This window comes from Vigna angularis, chromosome 2 (assembly GCF_016808095.1).
Source record: "Vigna angularis cultivar LongXiaoDou No.4 chromosome 2, ASM1680809v1, whole genome shotgun sequence".
Lineage (NCBI taxonomy): Eukaryota > Viridiplantae > Streptophyta > Magnoliopsida > Fabales > Fabaceae > Vigna > Vigna angularis.
Window position 1 is genome coordinate 30,406,156 of NC_068971.1, and position 10,326 is coordinate 30,416,481.

The 10,326-nt window shown below is 31.5% G+C and overlaps 2 protein-coding genes across 3 annotated transcripts; one reads left to right on the forward strand and one right to left on the reverse strand.

Moving 5' to 3' along the window:
- The first annotated feature begins 331 nt into the window (after positions 1-331).
- Positions 332-3,710, forward strand: LOC108328222 (uncharacterized). The gene is made up of 6 exons (XM_017562053.2): positions 332-514; positions 619-658; positions 1,500-1,840; positions 2,027-2,185; positions 2,266-2,374; positions 3,313-3,710. The coding sequence occupies exons 1-6, from the start codon at positions 434-436 to the stop codon at positions 3,525-3,527; spliced, it is 945 nt and encodes a 314-aa protein (XP_017417542.1). The 5' UTR covers positions 332-433; the 3' UTR covers positions 3,528-3,710.
- Positions 3,711-4,015: 305 nt separating this feature from the next.
- On the reverse strand, positions 4,016-7,716 carry LOC108327112 (uncharacterized). 2 transcript variants are annotated; one of them, XM_017560841.2, is made up of 3 exons: positions 7,350-7,716; positions 4,872-4,942; positions 4,016-4,407 (listed from the first exon to the last, which is right to left on the reverse strand). In XM_017560841.2, exons 1-3 carry the CDS (start codon positions 7,578-7,580, stop codon positions 4,392-4,394), a joined length of 318 nt encoding a protein of 105 aa, XP_017416330.1. In that variant the 5' UTR covers positions 7,581-7,716; the 3' UTR covers positions 4,016-4,391. The 2 variants fall into 2 exon arrangements, with proteins under 2 accessions (XP_017416330.1, XP_017416329.1); XM_017560840.2 differs by having other exon boundaries at positions 4,016-4,368; positions 7,350-7,712.
- Positions 7,717-10,326: the final 2,610 nt, after the last annotated feature.

Below are 10,326 nucleotides of genomic sequence, written 5' to 3' on the forward strand. Positions count from 1 at the left end.
ATGAAAGAAATAAATAACAGTCCAGTTATATATATATATATATATATATATATATATATATATATATATATATATATATATATATATATATTATTGCACATTAGCAACAATGAAAACATAAGATTGGTGAAACTTAATTTGAAAGTGATGCAGACGCGCAGATGAGTGGAATCAAAGTCAATGAAGTGACTTTGGGGTTTGAACACCAAATTACAGTCACAAAAAGGAAGCACTATTTTCTTGACAATTTCAATCACAAACGCACCTCACGAACCTTCCTCCAATTCTTTCTTCCACCCTTCTTAAATTCACACGCCTTCAAATTTTTCAACATTTAACGTTCTCATTCGTTGCAGCCCTTCAAAGGCTCTCTCTTTCTCTCTATATTTCTCTTCTTCCCCATCTTCCTCTGTTCTCATCGTTCTTCATCTCCATGCCTTCGTTAAGATTACTTCACCTTTTCTCTCTTTCTGCCACGTCTAACTTACCTCCCATTCTGCACAAAACTTCTAAGGTCTTCACATTTTCTTTCTGCATTATCAATCTTATGCTTTATTTCCCACTGTAAGGCACTGTTTCATTTCACTTTTTACTTACAACATGTTACGTATGTTGCAGGTGTATATCAAAGCAGCTGGTTTTCGATCACTGTCTACAAGTACGTTAAGCTTCATCTTATTTTATTTATAGTTGTTTATTTCAGTTGCTATATAAACAACGTATAGAGAGAATGACGTAGGATTATTTTAAATAATTACAAATTTTAAACTTCAAATGAAATGAAATTGATGATATCATCCTTCACTACCCTATCTTATAGAATTTTTTATAAACTTCTTTTTCGTATGTATTGATTTTAATTTAATAAAAAAGTTATTAATTTGTTATTCTCATTTTTAATAACTATATAGATAGCTTCTCTTCATAAATTTTTTTAACATTAATACTTTGATCCTTCGTAATAAAAGAATACTCATCTGATAACTAATTATATTACTAAATTTTATTTTCAAATAAAATTACTATTATATTATATTATATTATTAAAATAAAGCTATCAGGTTATATTTATTTAATAAAGGTATTAAAATATAATTTTTCAAAATTTTCAAATTAGAGTACAATGGTTAAATCTAGCTGGGTACAACGTTTGTGTTTGTTTCATTAGATTCCAACAATTAGCACCATAGTTTATTTTTTGATAGAATTATGTACTAAACTCTCTCTCTGCACCTTATTCCATATTTTAGGATTCTATATATCTTATCAATTTATTATTATTATTAGTGTATAATGTAGATTAATGGTGTATAAATAAGTAGTTTAAGTAAAAGTGGGAGGGCAAAATGACAACACCATGTAGAAAGACATTCTTTGCGGGAAATTGGAGAGCAATTTCATGAGCATGAACACAGTCTATAATAGTGTGCTTAGAAAAGAAGCACAATTCTCAATTTCTATTGCAATTTCCCAATCGCAAACACGTTCTATCTCTGTAGGTTCAGTCAAAATGGGTTCCGTAAGAAGCCACGGTGCCGTTTCGTACCAGAACGTTGTCGTAATGAGGCACGGCGAGCGCTTCGACAACTTAGAACCGTCGTGGGCCGCCACGGCGGCGCGTCCGTGGGATCCACCGCTGGCCGAACCGGGCCGGCAGCGGGCGCTCGAAACGGGCCGGAGGCTCCGAGAGAGTCTCGGGTTTCCGATCCGGCGGGTCTTCGTTTCACCGTTCCTCCGCTGCCTCCAGACCGCCATAGTACTCGTCCAGTCTCTCGCCGCCGTAGAGGAGGGTGGCAGCAGCACCGGGGACGGTGTTGCAGTTGACCCTTCTGAAGTCAAGGTCAGATTGTTTTATTTTAGTTTGTGAGTCTATTAAATGATAAGATAGTTAATAAAAATTGAAAAAATGTGGTTTAATATTTTTTGAATAATAGAAATTAAAACAAAACATTTGAAAATAAAGTAAACTTATATGAAAAGGTGTAATTGTGAGAAATAAAGATGTTTGTTGTTGTTTAAAGTGCAGGTGTCGGTTGAGTATGGATTGTGTGAAATGGTGAACAGCAAGGCTATTCGTCCAAACGTTGCTCCAAAAGATGGAAACTTGAGATTTGATATAGCAGAGTGTGAATCGATGCTGCCAGCTGAGATAGTGGATAAAAATGTTGAAAGGGTGTATAAAGAGGTACATTGGAGTTCAATTTCACTCATATATGCATCCATCCATGCTACTATTCTAACTTTTTTCTGCCTTGTAAACTTCAGTTTCCGCGATGGGGAGAAACAGAGTTGCAAGCAGGGGAAAGATACAAGCACTTAATTAAGGACCTTGCTGACAAATATCCCACTCAAAACTTGCTCCTTATTACACATGGTAAACATCCCAATTCTTCTCTATTTAACATATTGCCCTTCTATAATACTCAACTTTTATTTTATGTAAGTATTAATTACCATCTGGAAAATTATTTATCGACATTCTAAATATTAATTACCATCTCATATATACTTGGAAAATAAAAATAGGTCTGCAGAATATATGATGTGACAACAACAAAAATATATAAGAAAATAAGTATTTATTAGATATTGTCAAAATAGTATTTATTAAACATATAAGAAAAAATAAGAACTGGTAGGTTAGCTTGCCAACCTGCTTTCTAATAGAGAGGTTAGGAACTTTAGCATGATTCTACCTATTTTTAATAGGTCAACTGGATCTCATCCAAACAAAATTTCAGTGGTAATATTTATTAATTTGAACTTAATACTTGTACATTTTGAGCGCAAAAAAATATATATTGTAAACTAATTAAGATAAATAGTTATAGATTTTGGTACTTGAAAATTATTTCTATTAAAATAGGTATTTCCAAATTCTTGCAGTAATGGTGATAACTAACATTTAATAAATATGCAAATTTGATCTAGCCGTTATTCTATTACTTTTGAATTGACATGGTTGATATCATAATTTTAACAATATGACATGTTTGCATACTCTTAAATACATGATTAAAATGATTTTAATTCAAGAACAATAAAATTACAATTAAAACTAAATTTGCGTATTTATTAAATATTGAGAGTAAAAAATACTAAAAAACTTATATAGGCACTAACTATAATACGAGTATATTTCAAAGATGATGCAAACAGGATAGGAATGATTACTGAAGCATTTATGATAGAGGGAAGCAAAAATGTATATTTCTTGATAATTTAATTTGGTTAAATTTTTTTTTTTTACCTTGTTACCATGGGCTACTCTAATAATAAGCAAAAAAAAAAACTTAATAAAATTGTTTGCAGGGGAAGGAGTTAAGGTGGCAGTTTCTTCACTAAGAAAGGATGCGGAGATAAATAAAGTGCAGTACTGTGGATATGTAGAACTTAGACGCCCTATTTTCAACAAAGATCACGCATTTACCTTTGGAGAGTTTGATTTACTCACTCCTAGTGATAAAACTGGTGTAAGCTATTCCCTCCCACCTTTCCACAATTCCACCAACCAAACTTTCCCATGATCATTCTCACTTAACTCTACAACCTCACTCTAATGTCTCTCTCAATGTTTGTAATTAGGTGATGCTATGCTACATTAAAATAAGATAGTTGAATCCAAATAAAGCCCCATTATCTGAATCGTGCATTGTATTGTGAATCGCAAGATTCATGATCACTGCTGAAATATAAGACTTGTGTGAGCATGTTAGTCTCTATTCTCAAGCTCTTACTCCAATGGGTCATTTTTTAAACATTGAAACAAGAACACTAATATGCATAACAACACACTGTTTGGTATGACTGCATAATAAGTTCCAACCTAAAAAGGAAGTTGTTGTAATTACACCAAAAGCATTAATTGGTTTTCATCAAAGTAGCCGCTGAATGCTTCAAATACGACATCCAATTAGCAGTACAAAGACAATTACTTGTTAAAAGATGACCCAAATGCAATAAGAAGCATATAAACTGCATTACCAAATTCATAAAACAAAACAGAAACCGACCCTTTATGCGGTGACATAGATATTTATGTATTGAGGAAGAAGTTATAACAAAAGCATTAATAATACAAATGAAATGCTAATAAAAATATTAAAATGAACCAAATCATATGAAGTACACGACAATAATACTTTCTACTTTCATAGCACATTCTCCAAGTTAGTACATATGTTCTATTCATCCTAGTCAGAAAGTTTTATGCATAAATATGATTCTTAAGTTGCACATAAAACCTTCAACCCTTGCGTGCACCATCCCATGAACGTTTACAATAATTTTTGTATCCACCAAGGAATCAAACCACCAGATATCAGTACAAGACATGGCTGAGCTTATTGTCACGAATCATCCATTTTCCTACGCAAATAAATATGCTACTTTTAATTCATAGAAGACCTACAAGTTATTAAAAACACATGAACAAGTACGTAAAACAAATGAGTATTAATGTTAGAAGGTTAAGCAATTTATCTTCCATTTCCACCCGTAAAAACTATAATAACTTTAGTTCACTCCATATTTGCATAAAATTTGAAGAGTCTAGCTAACAAATGTAAAGAAAAACGGACATAAAAGCATTTAATACCGTTCATTAAATCCTGTTAATTAATAAGAAAATGTAAATGATTTCTGATATTTGAAGATATTAAATGCTTATATGGTTTATCTAATGCTATCTAATTTCATCCAGTAATTAGTACCCTGAGAACATTTGTTGGCAAATTCCAAATTTTAACACAGTTAAAAGAAACACCAATCTTTGTTTTTCTTCCTTTTGCACTGATTATGCAGAACGTTTATTCGACAGTATTCAGATTGGAGATATATCTTAATTGTACAAACTATAAACATATGCTTACTTATTCTGAGTACGTGGAGGCAACCCAAGTTTTGCTCTTAAATTTGCGCCTGCTTCCATGAGATCTTCCACCTGTATGCGATATTATAAAGTAGGATAAAATAGTCACGTCTGCATATAAAGCATCTGAGAATGATAAAGAGCAGACATATTATTCACAGGAAAAGGGAACCAGATCCCACAGTCAAGTGAAAAGAACATCAATAGTTCTCTTGACATCTATCACAAATTAACAACAAACATTGCACGAGTAATTTTTCCATCCTCTATTCCAAGTTTCTAACAACAAAACTACCTTAAAATAAGAAATGGTAATAGTGAGGTACAAATACAAAACTGTCATAAGATATAACTCCCAATTTAATTTCTTTTGTATCAATCATGACCATCCATAGTTTGATACATTTCAAAATAACCAAGTAAGAATTCTTGAGTTTGTAATTAAGTGCCAAGAGGGAAAAGGTACCAAACTACCAATCACTAGTATAAAGGTTACTGTACTACATAGGGTTTACAAACGATAAAGGGATAGTAAAAATACTGATTGATTCAAGTAAAGAAGATGGAACATCACATCTATGTAATACCACGGAAGTTAGAACAAAAATACAATACAAAAGCAAAGGAAAATAACAAAGCAATCGAGAGCAAATGCAGGGCAAAGAATTAATCAACTAATTTGAACCCATTTAATTTATTTTATATTATTATAAGAAAAACAAACCAATTAATTGACCCAAATTAACATGATTTTTAAACAAAAGCTATGGAATAAACTTAAAAATAATGAGCTAAATATAGAGGATAAAGAACACAAACAAGTTTACAACTTTTGTCATGCACCAAATGCATAACTTTGTCATGTGAATGAAGAATCTGTAAGATTCAAGAGTTTGAAACATTACACCATAGAACCACAGATTGTGCCCCTAGCTTATGTGTAACTGAACAATGGGTACTTCTTCACGACCATTATGCAATTTATAGTGCATCGTTTTTAGCATTTCAATACAACACATCAAATCCTCTACATAGGAAAAACATGATCCTGGTTGAGATAATTCCACCTTGACCTCAGCTGTAGCTTTATGTGTGGATGATATCATTAACCCTACCTCCTCTGACTTTTTTTCAGTACTCACCTCTCATTCCTAATATGTCTAACACTCACAATACTTCCATATTAAAAGCACAGCACAGAAAAACTAACTTTAACTTCAAGTTTGTTATCTCTACATGATGTTTAAGTCAAAGAACAATTTCATCCAAAATACCAAAGACAGCACATTGGTGCTTCTTTCTACATTGTTTAACAACCTAAGGAATTCAAAGAACAAAAATATATCTGACACAATTTTTCCACATAATGTAGAGACTCACTCATTTAGAATTAATAAGTAATTTGATATCATGTGAAACTAGTCATAATGACAGCTCTGTTTACTATAAGTATTTGTCTTCACTGTTCAAGCAAACGAACTATGCAGTTTGCACAGAAAGATCAACTTCAATTTGATTTGGCCTCAATTTTTCAATATTCAACTACACCAACATCAAGCACCTTGTTCATTTTACAGATTTATTTAAAAATCATACCATTTGCCAATAATTTTGCAACTGATGTTACTCAAGTGTCAAATAAATCAATCAAGAGCTGAGTGGGACCGATTATCATATCTAGATTTTCATGAAAGCCATGGGAGAACAATGCACGGACATGATTTAGTCAGTGCTGCTAAAGTATGGCCGAACATTAGTAATAGGAAAATCACATTTAAGGCTTTTTTCCGTAGTTAAAAATAGTTTTTTTCTGGTCAATGATCTAAATACAAGAGTTACTTACCGTCCAATGAAACCAGTAACTTATTTCAGTTCCACCTTAAAATAACTAAACCACCATAGTTTCTTTCTTCCAACTCTAGCAGCAGTGTATACACTACTATCCTCTTTCAAGCTCAAACTTCCTTGATAACTTGCACTACCCAAAAACCTAACGTTTCCACGTATAAACAAACCAAAACCACTAAGAAGGCATTTCATTCACATCCAACTTCAGTCTGCAACTAACAAACCCTTCATTGACCTGTCACTCACAACTAGAATTCCACTGCCTAATACAAATCACAAAACTTTAGAACTCATGTGACACTCCCTCCCTTGTTAATCTAAATTGCTCAGAAGCAGCACTTTTTGCCTTCACTACAAACCAATAAACAAAAAATGAAACCAAAACCCATTTCAGAATTCACTCGCTAGAACCACCTAAATCCCATCAATTTCTTTCCCCACTAAAAAAACTACATTTCATCCACGTCCACCACACTCCACGGGCATCAAACCCTCTTTCAAATTCAATGCAACAAAGATATGTCCATCATCCTTCCACCCAAAACAAAATGGTGATCCCTAACGAGACCACAAACATGAAACATAAAGCGAGATAGTCAAAAAACAGAAAATGGAATAGTGACAGCAGTACCCCGTTGATTCCATTTGATTGGAGGAGGAGGACGGAGGCGGAGGCGGCGCTGCCGAGGAAGAGGGAGGCAACGGTGAAGGCTTTGAGAGGCATGAAGCGCGAATCGCCTGCGTACCCTTTGGCGTAGGAACGCATACCCAAACCCATTTGAGCAGCGGCGGCTACACCCCACCACCATCGGATCCCAGTCTCACTGTTGTTGCCACCGCCGGTGATTTCCTCCATCTCCATCTTCTCTTCCGATTCTCAGGTTTACAATTAACTTTACTCAATCACCAGCAAGGCTTCTTCTTCTATCTCCCTTCAGAGAGGAACACGCAGAGCTTGGAAATTTTCACCACTAGCAGCAGAAGGGATATTAGAAGGGTAAAATGTTTTGTCTTTTTTCTTTTTCGTTTTAATTTGAAAATATTTTATATTTAATTATATGTTTATAGTCAATACGTAAAGATTATATATTTTAAACTATTTTCTATTGTACCCTTTTAACTGTTGTTTAATTAAAATATTTTTATTATTTAGTAAGATATAGAACTCAACAATCTCTCCCAAAGTGTTTAACTTCTTAATTCAAAATTATTATATTAGCTATCTGACTTTTTATTTCTTTTACAAAATTATTTATTTTTACAATTTTTAAAATTATAATATTTAACACAGTAAATAATGTTATTAAGTTAAAAATTATAATTCTCCACGAAGACTAAAATTCTTGTTAGAATTCAAGTAAAACAAATAAGATATTTTATCATTTTGATCAGTGTAAAGAAGGTTTTAGAAATAATGTTAAAAGAGAGCATTTCATAAAAGAGTTTGATAATCTTTCGTACAAGATGTAATAGAATTATCTATTTACATGAATGAAGCATCTAAATGGATCGGCTTTTGATAAGTATTTGATAAATATTGCAGCTTATTTAAAAATAAGATTAAATATCTTTTTAATTTTTAAACCATTACATGAAATTTTATTTAAACCATTACATGAAATTTTTCTTCGTTTTAATATATAGTTTAATTTTTAAATTTAAAAAATAAATAAATATAATCTTTGTCGTCGCATAATATTATTATTATTTGTTGACATGACAAATAATATTATTATTTGTTATCAAATGTGTGTTCACGTCACTATATAATATACACATGATAACATATTTTTTTACATCAACAAACTTTTAAACATTTATTAATAAAATTTGGATTAAAAGTGATTTAAAGTTTAAGATATGAACAAAATTTAATTTCACATTAAAGTTAAAAAACTTAAAATATATTTAACTTTTAAAAAATTATACATATACAATATATTTCATCTTTTATAAAAACATTTTACCTTTTAATATAAAACAAAAACATATCTTAATCTTTTTAAAATAACTATAAATATTTGTGAACTTAATTTAAGTTTAAATATCTTAAATAATAGTTAAATTTTAAATAAAAAAATAATATACATATTGATACGTAAAATAATACAAATTATTATAAAAAATAAATTTTAATTTAATAAAATAAAATAGAATCATATATATATATATATAAGTGTAAAATAAAATATTAGTGTATATGTTTTTTTATTAATACAATATCGTCTAAGAGAGACCTTTGATCTGGAAGTTTAACAATCAACATTAAAATGAAATAATTGTGCACAAATCATCTAGTTACCTTTAACGGAAAAAAGATATGTAAAAAAAACGTCTAAAGATTAGAAGCATCTTTGTGTCAAGCCAAATTAAAGTAAAAATCAAGGTTACATTTAAAGCTACATAAGCTGTTAAACGACAAAAGAGATAAGTTGAAATAACATAGAAGCATAGAAGAAGCCTAAAAATATATATTTACATAGTAGTAATGAGCATAAAGTGTCTAAATAAAACTAACAAAACATTAAGCATAAGAATCAGTTAAACTAACACATGTCTTGCAATGAGTATTATTCACATAAAATATGCTTAAAGTTAGAGCTGTCAAAACGGGTAACCCGGCCCGACCCGACCCGACCCAACCCACCACGGGTTGACCACTTAGTGAGTCAATCCAACCCGGCTCATTTATTAGCGAGCCAAAAAAATTCGAACCCGACCCGACCCACCACGGGTTGGCTCATTGGCTCACTTAATTAACTTTTTTTTCACCTTCTTCTTCTCAGATTCTTATAACATGTTACTTTGATCGATCAAATTGAAACAATAATAATTGAACCAATTGATATAAAAGAAAATGAAACAAAAGAAATATATTGCTATATATATTCTAAGCTATCAAGCGTAAAATTTTGTCAATCTAATTTAGTGAGACATACAAGAAACTACATATAGACGTTAACAAAAATATATAGCACAAGATAAAATTGTCATGCTTGTAGATAGGTCTAAAAACAAGATAAAACAAATGATATATTCCCGAATTATCCAATCTATAATATTATCCATCTATTAAATTGGAGTCCTGAATGGATAAATCCACAGTATTATGCTCTCTTGAAACATCTTCTTCTTTATCTCCATCTATAATATTATCCAATCTATAATCTTAGGTTTTTATTTGCGAAGGGGAACTTTTGGAAAGACAGCAATGCAAAATGCTCTATTGCTAAGTAAAGGTTGTGCATTTTGAATAATTAATTTAATTAATTTGATTTCAATAAAAAAATAGGATTTGAATAATTAATTTAATTTAATTAAAAAAATAGGTGGGTTGGTGAGCCAACCCGACCCACCACAGGTTCAACCCGTGTGAGCCGGGTTCTTAGTGAGCCGAATCAAAATTGGCTCGCATAAAAAATTTTGCATTTTTTTCCAATCCAACCCAACTCAAACCCGTGATGAGCCGAGTTGACTCACGGGTTTCAATCCATTTTGACTGCACTACTTAAAGTAAAAGAATACACCTTAAGTCTAAAAGACAAACACTTCATTTGAGACATAACACAAAACAAATAGCGTTCCATAACAAATCAATACTACAAAAA

Excerpts from the sequence above, each read along its gene's own strand:
- LOC108328222 (XM_017562053.2), top strand. The coding sequence starts at position 434 with ATGCCTTCGTTAAGATTACTTCACCTTTTCTCTCTTTCTGCCACGTCT. Across the intron at positions 659-1,499 it reads TTTTCGATCACTGTCTACAA|GTTCAGTCAAAATGGGTTCC; the intron begins GTACGTTAAGCT and ends CTATCTCTGTAG. Across the intron at positions 1,841-2,026 it reads TTGACCCTTCTGAAGTCAAG|GTGTCGGTTGAGTATGGATT; the intron begins GTCAGATTGTTT and ends TTTAAAGTGCAG.
- LOC108327112 (XM_017560840.2), bottom strand. The coding sequence starts at position 7,580 with ATGGAGATGGAGGAAATCACCGGCGGTGGCAACAACAGTGAGACTGGG. Across the intron at positions 4,943-7,349 it reads AATCAAATGGAATCAACGGG|GTGGAAGATCTCATGGAAGC; the intron begins GTACTGCTGTCA and ends TATCGCATACAG.